Here is a 19,590-nt window from a genome sequence, read left to right on the forward strand (position 1 = left end):
GGAGTGCACTATCCAAGACTGGAGCGTGAAGAGTAGAAGAACAGAATCTTGAGAGAAGTCGCCAACAGGACTGAGGTAGGTCGGAGAAGAAGAGAAGGGAGAAGAGGAAAGATACACGAAGAAACATTTGACCATTAATTCACCTGATAACAAACAGAACACACCGCCACGCACGCGCGGTACTGCGCTGCTGCGAAGGGCCGAAAAGGGGGCCAAACACAAATCAGCTCGAGATCAGCTAATCCACACAAATGGCTAGTTGGAAGCAGAGGAGGAGTGGGATCGGACGAAGCCGGATCTCAAATTTACTGTAGTCAGTGGTCATGGAGAAATCACAGGGAGCCGTGTTGCTCTAGGACTCGCATTTTGTAGCGCTCAGTCCGTTATTGACCATGTTTGTCGAGGCGGATACCGGCAGACCATGGGGCACGGTCAATCAGATGCTCGCGATCGGAATCTCAATGTGAGGCACGGTAGTTTTCAGTATCTTTCTCGTTGACGGCTATGTCCTAGAAGTCAAGCATCTAGTAGACGGATGCCCTACTCATACCATCAATGGAAACCTGCCACTTGCGCTAGACAGGAGATAGTCCATGGAAAAGGTTTGCGAAGTCGCCCGGTACGTCTCACACACATCACTCCACGGCCCACACTCTGGTTCGCAGGTTGTCTCCTCGTCCGGCACTTTGCCCGTATCCATGTACTCAGCCAGGTGCTTGGCGAGACACTCGCTGGGGGCGCTCCCCGCGACACCGTGTCCCATTGACTCGAAGACAATCAGCTGCGCACCATTGTGCGCGTGCGCCATGGCGCGCGCAGATGTCACGGGCGTGACAGGATCGAAACGGTTGGCCAAGAACAGCAGGGGTGCCGAAGGTTTACCCTCTGACAGTGCAGGGTCGGCCTTTGGGGTGGTAAAGGGGCCGTTGAACTTCCAGTTCGGCTCAAAGGGCCAGGTTGAGCAGGCGAAACGAAGGGTAGCCCACACATCACCCCAGAGTCTGGACGTACCCTGCATCTCTTTGACGTACTTGTGCCAGTAGGCCAGATCCTTGTCCGTGACGTCCTCGCCGTCTTGACAAATGACGGAGTAGAGCACGTCGCGTGTGTTAAGGAGGTCGGTCGTCTTATTGGCTGGCGCATCGACAGCTGAGCATCCAGTTTCGAGATTGGGAATCGCGCTGCCCGCAAGCATATCTACAAGTTCTTCGTACTCGCCATCGATAGAGCGATCGAGCACATGAGCCAGCAATTTGAATGTCTTGATGGGTTTGTACATCATACCACCAATCAAGCCACGGACGTCAGACCCGGTGACTATGGCGTTGACGTCGTTGGGTCCGATCAGACCCAGGGGCGACTCGTCGAGGGATACCAGGTAGTCCCAGACACGGCGGGAAATGTCTGTCCAGGAGGCGTCATCCTCGCGCACGAGCTCGCAGTACTCGGGCCCGGCTTCGTAGCATCCCTTGAAGAACTCGTCAAAAAGAGGATCCATGTATCGAAGGCTGGTGAGCCATCCGGGGCCATGGGCGTAGTCTTCGATATCGCACACGCTGTCGAGGACGACGCGATGCACCCTGCCTGGGTACATGGACGCAAAGTAGTTGCCCAACACGGTGCCGTACGAGAAACCAATGTACTGCAGACGCGGTGTCTCGTCGCCGTCACCATTCCGCTTCTTGAGCTCCAGCCAGCTCTGGCCGCGGGCGGCAGCTTCCTTGCTCCTCAGGGCATCGATCTGATCCACCATCTCCACCATGTCGCGCACGACGTTGGGTGTGCCAATGTACTTGAAGATGCTTTCCTCCACCAGCTCGTCCGCGCGGGAGCATCTCATGTTGGTGGCCTTTGTGAGAGCGTAGTTGTAGGCCAGCGACTCGGGCGAACTGCCCAGGCCAAGGGTACCACGGGTCTCGAGCGACGTGCCCTGCCTGGCCAGGATGTTGCCCGAGTAGCAGTCTGCGGCCGGTGTGCTCTGCCCTACGCCGCGAGGGTCGAAGGAGATGATCTCGTAGTGCTTCTTGCCCGGCTTGTCCATTACCTTCTGCAGATGGTGCGCTATGCGTGGGATGAATTCCACGCCAGAACCGCCAGGGCCACCTGGGTTCGTGAAGACGGAACCACTAAATGCCGGGTCATCGTCGCCTACCACGGCAGGCAGCTTCATGATGGCAATTGTCGCCCTGCGCGTGTCCGACTCATTCTTCCAGTCGAGCGGCACCTCGAGGCGCGCACACTTGTACTCGTTGTAGCAGTCGTGGTACTCGAGCTCAGCCTTTGGTTCGACAGCGTCCCAGTCAAAGTCGGAGAAGCGTGCGCTCGCAGTGTCGTCGGTCGCGTCAAAGGTTGTGCCAAAGGTCGCACCAAAGGCCGTCGCTTTGACCAGGGGGAACAGGGTGAGGCCTGCGATCGAGACGCGCATGATGGCCAGGGCGAGCAAGTAGTTGATGGTGATTGTTCGGCTTGGCTTGGCGTGTCGTCGCGGCAGCGTTGCAGCTGGCGCCGTCACGAGTCGAACAAGCAGAAGCTGCTTACTTCAATTGAAAGCGGGGACGGCATGATGCAGTCGTTGTTGCCTAGATGAGCGAAAAGGTGACGTTGGAGGGAATCCTGCAGGTGTGGTGATCCATCCGGTGACGGAGGCTCACTCAGATCCCCACTAGACTATTAGTAGATGGATACACGCGTGCACGCGTCGCGAGCAAATTTTGAGAGGTGCAAAAATACTGAAGATACGGAGAAAAAATTAACCCAGGCTTAGTTCACAAGTGTTTGTGCTTTGGTACTTGGCAACGGTGGTATAACCAATTGTTGTTGCTAGTCGGGGGGTTGTAGACACACTCAGATTAGACGAGATCATTTGAGCGTATAGTGTGAACGCGTCGGGAGTCGCAGCGGTCCACGAATCTTCGAGACAACCCGAGAGAGAGACAATTAATTCAAGCCTTAGTATTCTCGAATAAAGGTTTCCTTCCGACGAAATAGAGGCTGGTAATGGACAAGTTGAAGCCATGTTGATCTGCTCAAGGGTAGGCGTAGTGACCGCGGGCGAGCTGGGCACAGGCGCGAGGACAATGGGAAAGCAAAGTCTTCATAAAGCTCAATCCGAGACCCTCTGCCACGAATTACCTAAGCCTCTCGAAATCGTCTAGTTGGTTTATGGCGTTGGACTGTAACGGCAAACTTGCTATCCAAATGTCGGCGGTTCGAATCCGCCTTTCGAGATTTCTTTTTGCTCGCATAGCGTCCGCAAAGAATTGAATTTTGCTTACTAATGCCTTAAAATGACCCATATATACGCTACTGTCACCTCTTTCAGCATCCAATACTCGAGGTCGTCTAGTTGGTTTATGGCGTTGGACTGTAACTGCAATTTGCTATCCAAATGTCGGCGGTTCGAATCCGCCTCTCGAGATTTCCTTTTGCTTTTTGTTCATCCTGCGTCAATCTATCTTTTGCCTTTTCGCGATCCTTCTGTACATGTTTCTTCATATTGTTGCACGGCTGCACCATCACTGAGTAATGTTTTGTCTATTCGCGACGATCACAGTCCAATGCTTTGATTATTTGCGGTAGGATTCAGGCGGTCTACCGTACAGCCCTACGCCCAGGGGTCGGATCTCCTGATCTGCATTTCCATGTGTCGTCGCCGGTCTGAGACGCAGCCTCATGACGTCGCTGCAGGATGATCGCGCCGTCAGGGGAGCAGCATAGCTCTGGCCTGCTTCAAATACATATTGAACCGCTGACGCACGGCCACTTGAATATGAGTCGGACCAGTCGACTGGGTCGTCGCTGGGCGTTCGCGATACCGACTTCCATCTTCGACCATCATGAGAGGTCTAATGCCACTCGCTATTACCGGCCTGGCTGCCGCAGCGATTGAGGCGCGAAAGAAGGTTGATGACACGAACACCGAGGCAGATGAAGGCAACTGGTTTGCAGAAGCCATCAAGCGCGAGAGAAACGGCAATGTCAACGCCAGCGACGTGGCCACTATCAGCCCATCGCACAGCCCAGAGGGGGATTTTCCCAAGACGGAAATTGAAGACGGCGACCAGAAATGGAAGATACAACTGGACCTCTTCTCCGACATGGATGTTGCCTGGGGCGAGGACCTCATGGACGAGGACGCGACCATTGCAATGCTGCGGTACATGGCGCCCGAGAACCTCCACAACATCAGCGACTCATGGTACGTGTCTGGCTATGGCTTCGCCATCAATGACCAAGATCACAGCCTGGGCGATGACGAAGAGCTCGAGGCAGACTGCAGCAACGTGGTCTCGGACGAGTGCCTCGAGGCCCTGCGTGCGCCAAACAAGTCATGGTGTCATGGCGATCAGAAACATCCAGAAAGCTGCCCCAATGGCAACATGTACAAGTTCAGTAAGTCTCAACTCGCAGCGAACAAGAGGGCGCGCACGGCATGTAGCTGACCCCTCAGACATTAAGAACGCGACATCCGACCCCGAGGACCCTGCTCTCGTCTGGGTGAATGTCAGTGGGGGCGACGGCGACGGCAACTCGCTCTCGGGCGATGGCGCGTACGACCACGGCATCCGTCAGGTCTACGTTGCCACGCTCGGCCTCTACCAAAGCGTGGAGACAGACTACGAGGGAGAGACGTCCCTCGCGCCGACGGGCAATGCTACCGACTACTCTGTACGTTGTCTGCGGGCAGACAACATTGGCGAGGGCAGCAGAACCTTTGAGGAGATTGCGCGGCATCTTTTTTTTCTGGGGAGTTCTGAGGAGTTTTCATTCTCATCAGCATACTATGCATCGAGCTGCTGCTGTCGTTCGCCCCGCCTTTGTATACCCCTTTCCTATCAACCTAGGCTCCAACACAGACATAGTAGCCCAGCCACATGTTGCAGTTGGTGCCCGGATTCCAGTTCTTGATTTGCTGCTCGGTGACATCGTACCTCTGCGCCAATGACCAGCAGCTGTCGCCGCTGGCAATCTTGTGCCACTTGTCACACTCGCATATGGCACCAGGCTGGGTGGGAGTCGGATGGTCTTCCTGGCACCCGCTTGGAGGAGGGTCACTGGGAGGCTCAGCCGGGTTGCTCTTTGTCCCTGTGCCATCGAATTAGTTCTGGCGGAGCAACGAAGTACCCAAGCAAACTCACCAACACAGTAGGCATTACCGAGCCATAGGCCTGCGCAGTTTGCGCCAACAGCAGGGTTCCATTTGCGGAATAAGCTGAGGTTCAGGTTGCCGTACTTTGCCACGACCTTGTCGCACGTATCACCCGACTCGACGACGTACCAGTCCTGGCAATCTTTGACGATCCCAGTCTGAGTCGGTGCCGGCGCACCTGGCTGTGTGGTCGTAGGTGCCGGGGCAGGAGGGTTGTGGCCCTCAATAGAGACGCAGTAGTAGTACTCTGCCCACAAGCCCGAGCAGTCGCTCTTGACAGCCGTGTTCCAAGCCATAAATTGGGTCATGGTGATACCATAGTCAGCGCAGATGGCCTCACAGTTATCGCCGGTTTCTACCAGATGGTAGTCGTCACAGTCTTCGTGCGTGCCATCCAGGGTGGGCGAGGGGGTGGGTTCACCTGTCGGCGACGGTCCAGGCTCGGTTATAGAAGGTTCGTGGCCCTCAACGGAGACACAGTAGTAGTACTGAGCCCACAAGCCAGAGCAGTCACTCTGAACGGCCGTGTTCCACTCCATGAGTTGCTCCATGGTAATGCCGTACTCTTTGGTGATGGACTCGCAGTCGTCCCCTACTTCGACAAAGTGATAGGCATCGCAGTCAGGAGCAGTGCCGTCAAGGGTAGGCGAAGGGACATTGCCCGTAGCCGTGGGCTCGGGGCCATCCGTCACAGTAGGGGGTTCGTGTCCCTCGACCGACACGCAAAAGTAATACTGGGCCCAGAGACCAGAGCAATCACTCTCCACATTCTCGTTCCACTCCATCAGCTGGTCCATGGTGATGCCATATGTGGACGTGATAGAGTCGCAGTCATCGCCGACCACCACAAAGTGCCAGGCATCGCAGTTGGGAGCCGTACCGTCCAGCGTGGGAGAGGGAGCTGGCGAACCCGTGGAAGTTGGTTCGGCTGACGTGGTAGGAACCGCCGAGGTGATGTCTCCTCCACTATTGACTTCGACGCAGTATGAGTATTCAGGGGCAATGCCACTGCAGTCATCCTCGACGGAAGGGTTCTACAATACGAGGTTAGCTGTCCGTCGAGAGCGCTGCCGGTCTGATATAAGACGGAGTCACGTACCCATCTCACGAACTGGTCGTGCGTGATGCCCCAGTAGCTTTCGACATAGGCGCAGTCGTCACCCTCAGAGGTGGTGAAGTAGTACGTGCACTGGTCCGTGGTGCCCTCAGGGACGGGAGCGTCTGGCTCCGGCCCTTGAAGGCCTTTGATAGCTTGCATGCGCAATGCCATAACCCCAAGGGGGAAGAGAAGCGCAGCTCGTGTAATGCCACGCATGTTTATGGACAGGTCAGCTTTTTCAATGATGAAGTTGGCCACAAAGCAAGCAGAAGATGGAAGGCCAGGCACATGCAGTTACAAGCCTGATCAATCGGCAATGTTCGTCTGTCCCCTTATACTTCAGGAAGCCTGATAGAACTCGGAGAGCACTGGAATTAATCCCTCTGCGGTTACTCGTAAGCAAGAACATTGTCGGCCGACCTGGGGACTTTCACAGCACACTGACCGGATCTCTTCATGGTATGCCCGGATCTTGGACAACGCAATGGTGCTTTCCCCCCTCTCGCCAAGGCCGAAGCTATGAGGCACATCAATCTATGAGGTAGCATCGCAAATGAATGCGCAGTAGGCTGCTGACCTTGGCACCTATTCAGGCAACCCGTGGAACAAGGCTGACCGGCTCTACACTCCCCCCACCCTCCGTGGTGCCATCTTTCACGGAGTACATACTGTGCGGCAAAGGTCTCGGGACCCCTGAAGGAGGATCAGGCACATGCAGGCGTGGATGCCTTGTTTGTTACTTTATTTCACTATCCTTGGCATGCAGGCTCTCATGCATGTGTGCTTGGGGGCGGTTTAAGTAAGGGGACTGTTCGACAACTGGGCGAGGGGAACCCTGGCAAGGGGGAGTATGGGTTACTGCAGCTTTCGTCAATCTACCTAGGACGTCCGATAGAAGCCATATGGTTGGCAAAATATCTCAGTCTTTCTGAAGCCCAAAAGCTATTGCGAACAAGTCTGCTGGTATATGGGAAAAGAAGATTCCCTCACCCTGAGATCGTAATCAGGTATAATATAGCCAGTGTATGTATCTGAGCTAGGAGAAATCACTTGCTACCTCAAAAGTTGCTACCTTAAAAGCCAATGCCCACTCCGTCGGGCTCGAGTCCCTTGCGTGAATGAAGACACTGCGAACTTGCCAGTCGCCCTCTGCATACGCTCAGACCCATTTCCATTAATCGCTCACGCCAACACAAATGTAGACGTTTGCCCATAGCCCGGTGCAGTCGTGGCCAACAGCTGGATTCCACTCGTACCTGGATATAATGTGTCAGCACAGTCCACAGGGGGTTTGTGCTCTACTCACAAGTCGTCTACCGGGATCTCGTGCTCCTTGGCGATGGAATCGCAAAGTTCCCCCTTTTCGACAAAGTGCCACTTGTTGCCTATTATCACCAGAATTAGCTCAGCATGTTCGTCGAACTCTCTGCGGTCCTCTGGCAAGACTGTACAATTATCGGGAACACCGTTCTGAATGGGACTGGGCGTCACCACCGGCGGGGGCGGCGGACCGTAGTTGGAGCGATCAGGCGTGCAAACTGCCGGGAATCTGTCCATGGAGGTAGGCGAGGGCAGCTCCGTGTCGTACTCGCACCAACGACTGAAGAAGCTTTGGCACGCCCCGGGGAGATCGTCCGGGTGGAAGCCCTCTTGCCAGTCTTCATCGGTGATCCAGCACCATTGTGTCCACTCGTTTTCCTTGTCGGCGAGATCAGGGTCCCACGTCATGGTTTCGGGCGGGGGAGTGAAGGTGGGATCAAACTCGGACGTGAGTGTGATAGGACCCCGAGTCGGGCTTGTCTCAACGGAGCCGGTAACCCAGGAGCCGGTGAAAATGGATGACGACCTATACTGTCGTTAGTTCTCGTGTGATTTGAGCTTGGGCATGGAGAGATTCACAGCTGAGCATGGCTCGTGGAGATGGATTCTGAAGTTGTCGGGAATGGGACATTGCCGGGGGGCCTGTAGAGCATTTCTGTAAGTCTGGACATTCTTTTGGCCGTAGGAAGGACTCACTCGATGCATATGTGGCGCCCCTCGAACTGATCCAGATTCGGCGTGATGTTCGTGTTGCATTTGGTCTTTAGCTCTCTACAAGTGCCCAATGTCAGCAAACACATGGTAGTACCCTGGCATGATGGTGTGGTACTGACGGATTCCAAGACATGAGTTGGACAATGCTGAAGCCCTTGTCCCGGACAAAATCGTCGCACGTCTGGTTCTGCTTGATTGTAGCCAGCTTACAGGTGTCTCGAATGCAGAGCTCCCTGCCGGGCTGAAGCATTTGGCATTGCGCATCCAAGTTGTTCACGTCTATGAGACGGAAGGATGACATTGAATTTGACAAAGCAATTGCATCGCAGTCGTCGCCTTCTTTGGACGTGTAGGTCTCGCCTCGGCATGAGGGCTCGGGCGACGGCTCAGGCGAGCCGGTGGTGGTGGTTGGCGCAGGAGGTCCCGGTGTGTAAGTATAAGGATAATCATCAGGATCTGCATCGCAGTTCTCGAGCATCCTTTTGAAGTATGCTTCGGAGAATCTGGATCGGCCATAGGGAGACTCTTGCATGACGGCACCATAGTGGAGGATACAGTCGGAACAGGCTTCCACAGTGCCATTGTAAAGATCTCCTAGACAATAGTCGTCCCTAGAGAGGTGTGAACACATCTGTACATCCATATGACGGCGTGGGGAGACTCACCCTTCCTGAATGCACATGAGGTTCTGCGCCCAGCTAAATCCTTCCGCCAGAGCCTGGGCAGAGCTCTTCCGCTCACTACCTTCCTGAAAAGCGTAGAGCGTGTGGCCGCAGGCACTGGTGACCGACTTCTGGAACTCTGCAATGGATTCCGAGCAGCTATCAGAGCAGTAGCCGGTCAAGGCATCGCCGACGAGATGGTACTCTTGCTGCGCCTGGTCAGTCGTGACCAGAAAATCGCAAGTAATGTTGTATGTGAGCGCAACACGGCATCTCGCGGGAACAGAGGTCGAGATGTCTCCTGGGGTTTCGAAAAGCTTGACGGCGGAAATGAGTGTGCTGCTGGCCGAGAGGACCACGAATAGACTTGGAAGAAGCTTCATGTTGGCCGATGTTCAGCTCAAACACGACAGTCCAAGTAAGAATGAGAAACACGCGGGCCGTGGTGTTGATGGGGCGGCCCGCAGTCTGGTTTCAAGGGACTGATGCAAGGGGATCTACAGAGTAGGAAAACATCCGTGCTGACGGGCCCCTGCTTGGCCAAGGCTTGGGTACTTGGGGGCCGAGTTGCATTGCAGCGTCACATACGTCTTGGCGTTTATTAGGGTTCGTGGTCGTCTCGCTTCTAACGTAAGTACCGGTCAGCGTGTGCGTTCATCTATGTACACTAACCTGGCTCGATATAGACACCCTCTACTCCGTACCGAGGCTGCCTAGGGATGGTCATCCGCTACGCCGTAGAACTTGCTTCCAATCGAACCCCCTGGCTTGTACAACGGACCGACCTCACCATCTTCCCAGCACTCCTGACTCTCGACATTCCCGCGAAAGTGTGCCATGTCCAGATATACAATGTCGTCCCCAACGACCCTTGAGCACCTGACCTCGTGGCCCTTTTTATCCAGGAACACGAGCCGGGCTTGGCCGCTCTCGAAGAATGTCTTGTCGAAGAGCACTACCGAGGCTCCCGAGAGAGCTTCATATTGCACGGCGTCGGCGACTCTCTCTAGCCTTGACTGTCCGTAACTCCGCGTACTATCCAATTTCGACATGATTTGACCCATGTCGGGCTTTAGACTCCTGTCGGGTGTAACCTTGATCACCTCGGGCAGGATATCATAGATCTGCGCCCAGTCCTCGCCCACGTCAAAGAGCGATATGTCGTTCAGAACTCTCCACCAATAATCCTCCTCGTTGACTAGAGGCTCAGTCGTGATTCCGTCGTCATCAGCCAGAAAGTCCCTCATCTTCTGTTCGTCGGCGCTTCCGCCGGCGTACCAGGTGCGTGCAAACACTGGTTCATTCTGGTGCCTGTTTCGGAGACTCAGCAACATGCGAGCTACATTTCGAAGGCGAGTCGGCCTCCACGGCTCGAGGATCGTGCGGACTTCTTCTTCATTTGGCGGGCGCGAGATAACCCCTTCCCTGCCCAAGGCACTAAACAGCTCTGGGCCGGGGGTATCTTCTTGGACAAAGGCACGGACAAGACGCAGACGCTGCTGGACTGGGGTGACGGACGCAGCGGTGTGGTCCCAGTGTCTCTGCGAGGCTGTCAGGAAAATGCACTTTGCAGGGAGGCGTGCCTACTCGCGATGAGGTATTGCTCAGATGGAAAGTAGCCCCACGCGGGCGGCTCATCAGCTTCTGTCGCCGGTACAACCTTGTATCCGAGGCGGTGCCAACCGAAGGATGACATGATCGAATGCAGATCGAGCTGAGAGGAGACTCTTGGCTATGTTGCAGACAAAATGGCGGGTTCGGCGCTGGCTAATGTAGTCGCCTGTACAACGATGGCGACAGGGTCGCGCACCAATGGGCTGATGCTGATAAAATGTGACTCCGGTGTGCACAACGAATCAGAACGGAACCCGAGCTGCATGGAGGATAGCAAGAGGAGATGAAAGAGGAAGAAGACGAAGATTATGATGAAGAAGGACTGAAGTGGGGGGACAGCCCGACTCGCGAGATGCCTGAAGAGGAAGCATTTGGTGCTGTGCCGCAGAGTCGCAGACCGCGCCGCTCCACCGCATCCGGATCTGCAGGAACACTGCAACCCTATTATTAAGCTCATGGTCGTGAAAGGGGTCTATTTTGTGTAGGAGCCAGGGGTCGTAGCCGATGTGGATGGGTGAAGTAGCCCGAATGTTGTCGGGCCCCTTTTCACTTGTCACTTGCCAAAGGAGTCAAGGACCCTGTCAAGTGGGGGGATACTGCATACCCTACACCCTGCACTCTGCAGTCTGCAGGCACAGGCCTGTGCAAGGTAACCTGTACGTAGGCTGTGACGTACCCGCCCGCAAAGCAGCCTGGAAGGCTGAAGCCTGAGGCACATGTACGAGGGCACCTATCACACGTCTTCGCTCTCACGATAACCTCCAGTCAACAACCCAACCGCCTTCATGCGGGAAGACTCCATCCATCATCCATTTGCTTTCCCTGCACACCCTCATGTCACTTTGTGATATGAGCGCCCAGAGGCAGCGGCATGCGGCACGGATGGGATCTTCATTACCTCCCCGCTACTTTATGATGGCAAGGCATACCTCCAGTCTCCAGGAGGAGGCAGCCCTCACCCAAGTGGACTTGACGCGAGAGCTACATACAGCACCTCGTACCCCAGTGCCTCAAGTACTCTTGGCATGGCTACCTTGCACTCGCACGGTCAGGACTCGGCCGTGCGATGGCCTTTCTTGGCGGCTATGTGCGTGGGCCAAAGACATGCCCCCAGCTGTGAGAAATCAGGCTGCGAGTCTCCCAGAGACCGCGCGCATCTCAACGACCCTCGACAGATGTGGTGCACTGTGTTGAAGGAAAATGTGACAGGATGTGTTCGGCAAATCTTCTACAAAGACTTGCTTCTACAAAGACTTGCATCGTCTTCTCCCACTTGAGCTCTTGTGGAAGCTGTCCCCATGGCTGTTTGATGCCGCTCATTCCTTTCCCCAGACCTCTTCATACCTCGAACTCTCCATCTCTTCCTGCAGCCTCCATATTTTCTCATTACGTGTGCCTCTCGGTTGAATTTCACGCACTCTTGCTACACCCGCCGGAATGAAGGTCTTCCGTGGGGCCCTGCTGCCCTTCTCAGCCTTGACAGGTATCTTGACCTTCATGCTTGTCTTTCTCTCCTTCGAAGACGCTATCGCTTTGGCTCAGCAGAATGCAAAGTGCAGCGAGGGAAACCCCTGCAAGGTTGGCTGTTACAGTAAAGACGGCTCCTGCGGCTTCACCGAAGAGCACTGCGGCGACGGCTGTCAAGGCGACTGTGACTCCAAGGCCGAGTGTGGGCAGTACGCTCCAGAGGGTGATGAGGACTGTCCCATCAACGTCTGCTGCAGGTACTTATTATCCCTTCTGCGGCCTGTTCTTACGAGACTGTGTTAACCGTCATCCTACCTAGTGAACATGGCTTTTGCGGTGTTACCGAAGAGTTCTGTGGCGATGGTTGTCAGCCAAATTCCGAGGATAGCGGTTGCGGTGACGCCCCGTAAGTACACCATCTCTGGAAAGGTTCCTTTCTCGACTTCTCTGACGCCAGCTCAGGAGCCGGTCTTGTGATGCAGACCCCGACCCATTCAACCTCCCTGTTCGCGCAGCGTACTACGAACTCTTCACCCGCGGTCGAGATTGCGGTGTCAAGGAACCGGAGGATCTCCCCCTCGACCCCCTCACCCATCTCCATCTTGCATTCGTCAACTTTGACGACAGCTGGAAGCTCTCGGACGAGCACTCGGATTGGATCAAGCGCACAGTCCGCCGCAAGCTTGAGTACCCCGAGCTGAAGATCACCATAGCCATCGGCGGCTGGGCTTTCAATGACCCCCCCACGCAGTACTTGTTCTCCAACATGGCCAACAGTTACCCCAACCGCCAAATCTTTGTGCAGTCTGTCGTGGACTTTCTACGCACTTATGGCCTCGTGAGATGCCCTGCCCCGTCATAAGTTGATGTCTCAAGCTGACCCAAAAACCCAGAACGGGGTCGACATTGACTGGGAATACCCAGGCGCCAAGGACCGTGGCGGCGAGGACGGTGATGTGCAGGCCTATGCCCTCCTGCTATCGGATCTCCGCGATGCGTTCGAGGAGGAAGGCACAGGATGGGAGATCTCCATTGCCGTGCCCAGCAGCTACTGGTACCTCCGTGGCTTTGACCTCTTCAACCTACAGGAATACGTCGACTACTTCAACCTCATGTCGTACGACATCCATGGCATGTGGGACCTGGATAACGAGTGGACTGGCCCGTACCTAAAAGGCCACACTGACTGGCGCAAGATCGAGGAAGGTCTGGAGCTTCTCTGGCGAAACTATGTTCTTCCTGAAAAGGTCGTCATGGGCTTTGGCTTCTATGGGCGCTCCTTCACCATAGAAGATCCGTCTTGTGACGAGCCCAACGGCGTGTGCCGTGCTTCTGATGGCGGTGCCCCTGGTTCTTGCACAGATACGGCGGGCGTTCTCACATACTACGAGGTTGCCAGCCGCAACGGGACCGGCGACGTGGAGACATTCTACGACGCCACGAACACTGTCAAGTACAGCGTCTTTGGTGGCGACCAGTGGATCTCCTATGATGACCAACAGTCATTCCACGATAAGCTGATTCGTCTGTCTGAGAATTGTCTCGGTGGCCTCATGATCTGGGCCATTGATCAAGACACTGCCCAGTATGATGCCCTCCACGGCCTTCTCGGCGAATTCTCCACAGATGGTCTGGACGGTGGTACTGAAGACGAGACTCTGTCTGACTATTACGGTCAGTTCACTGGTCAAGACTGCATGGTCACAGTCAGGTGCTCGAGCGGCAGCGTGTCCGAGACGCACGAGGATTATGACTGTCCAAGCGGCTACCGTGGCGTCACCCTGGCGCACAACCCGGTTCAGAGGTGGCCCTTTGAACGCGACGGTGACTGCGAGGAGGGAGAATATAGAGTCATCTGCTGCCCTAAGGAGTCAATGCCTACCGGCTGCTTTTGGAATGGCGAGCCTGAGCGCAGTGTCATCGGCTGCACGGGAACTTGCGGGCCTGGATACTTTGAGCTCAACAGGGACACCCACGTCGACCAATTTGGAGAGGAGCCATGCTATCAGGGTCACATGTCTTTATGCTGTGAGACGACAGATATCATTGACGCATGCTACTGGACTGATTGCGATGGTCCCTTCACTGCCTCAGAGTCACCCAGATGTCGCGACGGGTACAAGTGGACGGCGTACCGCCATGACAAGCCCGACGGTGACGGCCTATGCCGCGAGACCTATGGAGACAATGGAAGCCCGCTCATTGAGCCGTTCAAGAGCTCTCTATGCTGCCCCGAAGAGTCTGCTTTTGACGAGTGCAATTGGGCCAACGACCCCGACTCTAGCAAGGACCCAGACCCTTTCCAGGCAGGCCCGGACACCTGGTGTCGTATCCCCCGGCCATGTCGACAGGACCAAATCAAGATTGCCGATGCCACATATCCTGAAGTTGTGTCTCGTCTAGGACGCAAGGAGGCCGAGTGCGACTCTATGTCTCTGCCCTCTGGCTACGATACGCGCATCAACCTTTGTTGCTCGCCAAACGACATTATGGGGCACGAAGAGTGGCCCGTTGACCCTGAACATCTTTGGGAAGATGAGTTTGACGATCCGGACACCGACGACGCTCTTTGGGAGTATGAGAGCCATCACAGTAACAATGACGAAGACGACGTTCGCGATGGTTCTCACGATATCGACGGCGACGACTCGTATGGCTTCATGATGCTCAACGGACCTAAAGAAACTCTGGATGATACCTTTGGCGAGACGCACACGGTCGTCCGTGAGAATGCGAAGATACCAAAGGTGAAGCGCGAGATATTGACATCTAATAAGACGCTCCTCGAGTCCGTGTTTGAACATTCGGAAGAAACCTTCCACGTCTACTGCAACCACAGGGAAGATTCAGAAAAGTGTCAGCGTGTCTTCTTGGGAGGCGCCGAGGACACCATCATTCGGCTGCCATCACATGTCGGCGAGGGCCCCTTTGCTCGCATTGTCTCCATGAAAAAGGCCTCCAAAGACATGCAACTCCCGGATCACCATCTGAAGCACCGTTCTACGGACAAAATTGAGGAGAACCCAGTTTACGAGGTCAAGATTGATTACGAATTCGCCACAGTTCGTCAAGACCGTGGCCACGTTAACATTCGAGTCGATTACACCAACCTGATGGAGTACTGGGACGAGGTCACGTCCGCCCCGGCAAAGCGAAGCCGCATCAAGCGCGGGCTGCCAGAGGAGACAGACGACGGGCCCTTCAGGCTCAAGCACTTTCGTGATCGAGTGAAGCGTGCACATGCCAACGAGCAGGCCAACCCTCTGAGGAAGCGCAGAGCGCCCCCTGTCAAAGCCACCGTCCCGATCCACCTGGAGTCAGACGATGCTGTAGCGTATTCAGCGGTCGGCTCTGAAGGCAGGACCGACGACATGGAGGCTCGGGATGAGTCCTCATCCATCAGCAAGCGTTGGTGGGGAACCTTTACGAACTGGCTCAAGAAAGCGACAACGGTGCAGGATGACAGCAAAGGCGACCTTCCACTCGACTTTGCCCAAAAGATCAATCTCTTCCGTCAGTCCTGGGGATGTCCTGGAAAGGGGTACCGCGCCACTCTTCGCATGGATCTCGACGCCGAGTTTTCCATGCAAGCTACGTATGCGTACTACTACTCGGGCACCTTTGTGCCTCCCTCCAAGCCAGACGTCTTCTTCTACTTTGGTATCGAGCCGGAGGCGTATCTCGGACTTAGCCTGGAGGGTAATGTGCGCTTGAACGCCACGAGCCATCGTACAAAGATCATCGACACGCTCAGCTATCCCGGTCTTGCCATCAAGGGTATTGCTGCCGTTGGCCCCACCCTGAATGTGTTCGGTCAAGTCCAGGGATTCATCAACATCCAGGGCAAGGCGAAAGCGGGTGCCAAGGTGAGTTTCGGCAGGGCTGAGGCATATTGGCCGGAGGATGAGGCGCTTCTGGAGGATTACGACAACATTTTGGGTCTGGATCTGAAGGATGATCCAGATATTCCAGAGCCTGGCCAAGTGACGCCCGTGTTTGAGTCGGGCGTGGCGATTGAGGCTGGATTGGACATTATCGTCCAGCCAGAGGTAAGTTGTCGTCTTTTTCCTTGGATTGTCTGCACGTAGCCAGGCCATAAGCTAAGATGTCTTAGGCAAACGTCGGTATCCAAGTTGGCGGCGGGAGCTGGACCGCCGGGCTCACAATCATTGACGCCCAGATCACAGGCTTCGTCAAGGGGATTGTCCAGTTCTTTGCCAGAGGCCGGACCACCAGTGGCACCAAATGGGACTACGACTATGGTGTATACCTCTACTACAACGTCGGCTACAATGCCAAGGCCACCATTCTTGAATGGGCAGACTGGGCGCTCGGTGCCAGAACCGCTTACAGTCCTGATCGGAGGATTACCATCTTCTACGACGAGGGGACGATTGACCTAGTAGGAAGCAATGATCGCCGTGACCTGCCACACCCCGACAATGCTTCGATGCCAGTCGTTGACAATGGCTTCACCCGCAGACAAGCTGACGGTGATCCTGATATCTCGATGTTGACGAGTGGTGGTCAAGGGACGTGTCCCGATGGCTCAACCCGCTCTCTCACGCTCCCAGAGCTCAAATGTCAGTGTTTTTCCTCGAGATCAAGCGCGGCTATGAATAGTGTTTGCTGACCCTGAGCCACAACAGTTAATTGCAATGCCTTCCGAGGTATTGAACTGACTGACAATGACGGGAGGACTCTATTCACGTCCAAAGGCCTCTGCTATGGCTACAAGGCCGCTGACGCTGACGGTAGAGAATTGACCCACGCCCCTGGAATCGGCGTCAAGGCGAAAGCTGCAGAGGACGCCAGACGTGATGCCCAGTGTCCATCTGACTACTGCGATGACGAGAAGGACGAGCTGCAAGAGGCGCTCGGGGTCACTCCCAAGCGTGTTCCCAAGCTTCAGTGTGATGAATTCCCCTGGGCAGCTAGCGAGGAGGGTGGGGACTATGAGCCCAGCAGCAGGCGCAGCCAAACTTGTGTGCCGGGTCCGCTGAACAGGATTGGAGGCTCCTGCGTCCGTAAGTGCTTTCAGGCTCCCCGACCAGCAATCCGAGACAAGATGGCTGACAGGCGGCGCTTTCAGGTATGATGAGTGATGTCTGGTCCAACGTTGGGAAAATGGAACCCAGTGAAGGCGATCCAGATATCAGAGAAGATGTATGGGTACGGTGGGGAGAGACATATGATTCGGACGAGGACGATGTCTACACCTGTAAGTTTGGCTGCGAGGCACGTAAGGGCCGTCATCTCTAACAAGATGTATCAACAGTCTGGGAGCAGGAGTACGAGCAAGAGATCAACTCTGACACGAAATTCTGGATACGCCAGCGTTTGACGGCTTACACGGAGCGACAGGGCGTGCCCGCTGGACAGGATCACACGTCTTGGAATGTGAGAGACGACTGGGCTTCTTTCAGATGCGCTTGGCATGGTGTACTAACCAATCCGTGTAGGACAATCTACGCAGCTGGGTTTTCAAGCGCAACTACACCCTCAGCCTCACAGATAGCGGCGAAAATGGGTTCTGGGGAGCCACCGACAACACTCTCACCGGCGCCGAGCAACCCCGGTACGACAACTCGAACAACATCCTCTGTGCTGTCAACACCTTTGGCCAGGACGAATGGTACCGCCAGCCTCGACGGACGGAAAACTCTGCGCAGTACAACGGAATCTGCTTTACCAGAAAGCACAAGTCGGAAGGGCGCTGGCCGGATGTCTACGGGACGGGGAATTGTCTGATTACTTTTGGGCCGAGCGCTTCATCGTCAGGGGATGCTAAGAAGCGGAATGCAGGGTGGGACATCAAGCGTAAGTCAACCCAAATTCTTGACGTATTGGGGACACGGGGACTCACCGAGACATTAGACATTGAGTATCTCACGGGCGACGATGCCGACGAGCAGCTCTGGGACGCCAAGGACCTCTTTGGTCCCTCGGGAGAGCCGACCTACCCCCTGGACTTGCCCGTGGAAAACTACGGCGGGCCGCGATCCGAATCCATGGCGGAGGCTGCTCGAGAAGAGCCAAGTGCACTGCTGATGAGCGATGATGGGGAGATTGATTCGTTTTCGGCGAATGTGAGAGATGCCAAGCTGGACGGGAAATGAACGCACATTGGTAGAGTATGAATCCATGTGTCCTTAAATAGATTGAGCCTATAGGTTTCTATCATCTCACTTTAGAGAACTGATGCCGGAAGTAGACATATAAAAACATCTAGTGATAAAGATCGGGTTCCATCCGGCGTGAGGGCCACGGGGGATCAAGATCTACCCAGAAGCTCATTCTTGTACCATTCTTCGTGCTCTCTCGCGGTAAGAGGGAAAAACTTCAAGTTCTGGATACCATGCTCCTCTAAGAACTCTTCACCACCCTCAACAGGCCAGACGTACTGGATAGCCTGGCGTCCACCTCGAGTCCTCAGTACCATGTGCTCAGTGATCTGTTCAGCTGAGTCAAGCTTCCGGTAGACCTTGTTGGGCCTATTTGCGATGGTTCCAATGACAAGCGTAGCCTGTCTGAACTTGCGAAGTCAGAGGGCAGGCGAGTGTTCGTGCGGCAGTGAAAGACGAGATTCTTCCATTCAGCGCTGGGCCAGTAGACGCGGAGACGCTCGGTCTCCGAAAGACTCTCGATAGCCGAATTGGGTATGGCCATCTGAACAATCACGACTGAGTCAACCTTGTTCCAGCGTTTGGCGTAGTTCGCGTAGTAGACAGCAATTTCTCTGTCGATGGTGAAATAAAAGGCGCTCTCAGAGCGGTGGAAGTCACTTGGGGCGCTTGAGATGAGCGACTGGAGGTTGATTACTTTACCGTCGCTGTCATGAAGTCCTATCATAATGTTAGTCGTATTTCCACGTCAGACTGGCAAAACATTGACCCATGCCTACGTACCGCTGATCCGCGCCTCGTCTACGGTTTTGAAGACGATAGTATAGCCCGGGGCATGGCTGGCCGACTCTGCTGCAGGCGACAAAGCGGTGACTCGTTCCATACTGGGAGATGTAGATCCTGAAGGTCGAGGACCAGCCCTCTCATGAGCCTCTCATGATGTCGTCAAGGTCTCCTCGAGACCGCGGTAGCGCATCCGCATCGTGTCGGCAATCCAGAGGAAACACGACTCAGTCAGGCGGATGCGTTTGAAGACAGGATCCATGATGGCGTCTTGGAGCTCTTTTGCTATTCCACAGCTGTCCATGCGGTGGTACCATTCCTGATCATCTTCGTCGACCACGTCCATTTGCCCGCGCTTAATGTGGCCTGTGGCAAAGTCGATAAAGGGCATGCCTCTAATGCTGTCGTCTGGCTCGCGGAGAATATCGCCGGGTGGCCAGTCACTCCATTCCTTCCAATACTGCGCAGCAATCTCTTCATTGTAGCCAATGTATTGCAGTGTTGCCTGTGATATCAAGCTGTCTGGCATTGCAGTCGGCGACTTGCCGTCCGTATTCTCCATGTCTAGAGCGTCAATCTTCGATCAAAGCTTTGAGTCAATACTTCTAGTTCTAGAATGATGGGAAAAAGACGCATTAGGTATTAACAGTTAGGTTG

The 19,590-nt window shown here is 55.0% G+C and overlaps 7 protein-coding genes and 2 non-coding genes across 9 annotated transcripts; 4 read left to right on the forward strand and 5 right to left on the reverse strand.

Annotated features, from left to right (window-relative positions):
• Positions 1 to 335: 335 nt before the first annotated feature.
• Positions 336 to 2,587, reverse strand: F5Z01DRAFT_273482 (TAP-like protein-domain-containing protein). The gene has a single exon (XM_046258697.1). The coding sequence runs from the start codon at positions 2,423 to 2,425 to the stop codon at positions 545 to 547; it is 1,881 nt and encodes a 626-aa protein (XP_046115551.1). The 5' UTR covers positions 2,426 to 2,587; the 3' UTR covers positions 336 to 544.
• Positions 2,588 to 3,140: 553 nt separating this feature from the next.
• F5Z01DRAFT_t82 lies at positions 3,141 to 3,228 on the forward strand. Its single transcript has one exon. It is a non-coding gene; the product is annotated as a tRNA-Tyr (tRNA).
• A 103-nt stretch (positions 3,229 to 3,331) lies between these two features.
• Positions 3,332 to 3,418, forward strand: F5Z01DRAFT_t83. The gene has a single exon. It is a non-coding gene; the product is annotated as a tRNA-Tyr (tRNA).
• Positions 3,419 to 3,836: 418 nt separating this feature from the next.
• F5Z01DRAFT_676816 (uncharacterized protein) lies at positions 3,837 to 4,718 on the forward strand (the record flags this gene model as incomplete). Its single annotated transcript, XM_046265290.1, has 3 exons — positions 3,837 to 4,392; positions 4,451 to 4,668; positions 4,710 to 4,718. 3 exons carry the CDS (start codon positions 3,837 to 3,839, stop codon positions 4,716 to 4,718), a joined length of 783 nt encoding a protein of 260 aa, XP_046115552.1.
• A 122-nt stretch (positions 4,719 to 4,840) lies between these two features.
• Positions 4,841 to 6,464, reverse strand: F5Z01DRAFT_683213 (LysM domain-containing protein; the record flags this gene model as incomplete). The annotated part of the gene is made up of 3 exons (XM_046265829.1): positions 4,841 to 5,039; positions 5,279 to 6,183; positions 6,249 to 6,464. The coding sequence occupies 3 exons, from the start codon at positions 6,462 to 6,464 to the stop codon at positions 4,841 to 4,843; spliced, it is 1,320 nt and encodes a 439-aa protein (XP_046115553.1).
• A 773-nt stretch (positions 6,465 to 7,237) lies between these two features.
• F5Z01DRAFT_273533 (uncharacterized protein) lies at positions 7,238 to 9,506 on the reverse strand. Its single transcript, XM_046258699.1, has 7 exons — positions 8,948 to 9,506; positions 8,402 to 8,893; positions 8,265 to 8,339; positions 8,148 to 8,210; positions 7,700 to 8,094; positions 7,555 to 7,633; positions 7,238 to 7,504 (listed from the first exon to the last, which is right to left on the reverse strand). The coding sequence occupies exons 1-7, from the start codon at positions 9,325 to 9,327 to the stop codon at positions 7,423 to 7,425; spliced, it is 1,566 nt and encodes a 521-aa protein (XP_046115554.1). The 5' UTR covers positions 9,328 to 9,506; the 3' UTR covers positions 7,238 to 7,422.
• A 1-nt stretch (position 9,507) lies between these two features.
• Positions 9,508 to 10,720, reverse strand: F5Z01DRAFT_273528 (uncharacterized protein). The gene is made up of 2 exons (XM_046258698.1): positions 10,536 to 10,720; positions 9,508 to 10,485 (listed from the first exon to the last, which is right to left on the reverse strand). The coding sequence occupies exons 1-2, from the start codon at positions 10,638 to 10,640 to the stop codon at positions 9,658 to 9,660; spliced, it is 933 nt and encodes a 310-aa protein (XP_046115555.1). The 5' UTR covers positions 10,641 to 10,720; the 3' UTR covers positions 9,508 to 9,657.
• A 1,275-nt stretch (positions 10,721 to 11,995) lies between these two features.
• On the forward strand, positions 11,996 to 18,509 carry F5Z01DRAFT_691987 (uncharacterized protein; the record flags this gene model as incomplete). The annotated part of the gene is made up of 10 exons (XM_046266173.1): positions 11,996 to 12,282; positions 12,345 to 12,431; positions 12,488 to 12,863; positions 12,919 to 16,074; positions 16,140 to 16,608; positions 16,675 to 17,052; positions 17,118 to 17,246; positions 17,304 to 17,425; positions 17,488 to 17,845; positions 17,903 to 18,509. The coding sequence occupies 10 exons, from the start codon at positions 11,996 to 11,998 to the stop codon at positions 18,142 to 18,144; spliced, it is 5,604 nt and encodes a 1,867-aa protein (XP_046115556.1). The 3' UTR covers positions 18,145 to 18,509.
• Positions 18,300 to 19,573, reverse strand: F5Z01DRAFT_752748 (uncharacterized protein; the record flags this gene model as incomplete). The annotated part of the gene is made up of 4 exons (XM_046267078.1): positions 19,114 to 19,573; positions 18,934 to 19,050; positions 18,543 to 18,870; positions 18,300 to 18,519 (listed from the first exon to the last, which is right to left on the reverse strand). The coding sequence occupies exons 1-4, from the start codon at positions 19,493 to 19,495 to the stop codon at positions 18,300 to 18,302; spliced, it is 1,047 nt and encodes a 348-aa protein (XP_046115557.1). The 5' UTR covers positions 19,496 to 19,573.
• Between the last annotated feature and the right edge of the window lie 17 nt (positions 19,574 to 19,590).

This window comes from Emericellopsis atlantica, assembly GCF_019669845.1.
Source record: "Emericellopsis atlantica unplaced genomic scaffold F5Z01scaffold_26, whole genome shotgun sequence".
NCBI lineage: Eukaryota > Fungi > Ascomycota > Sordariomycetes > Hypocreales > Bionectriaceae > Emericellopsis > Emericellopsis atlantica.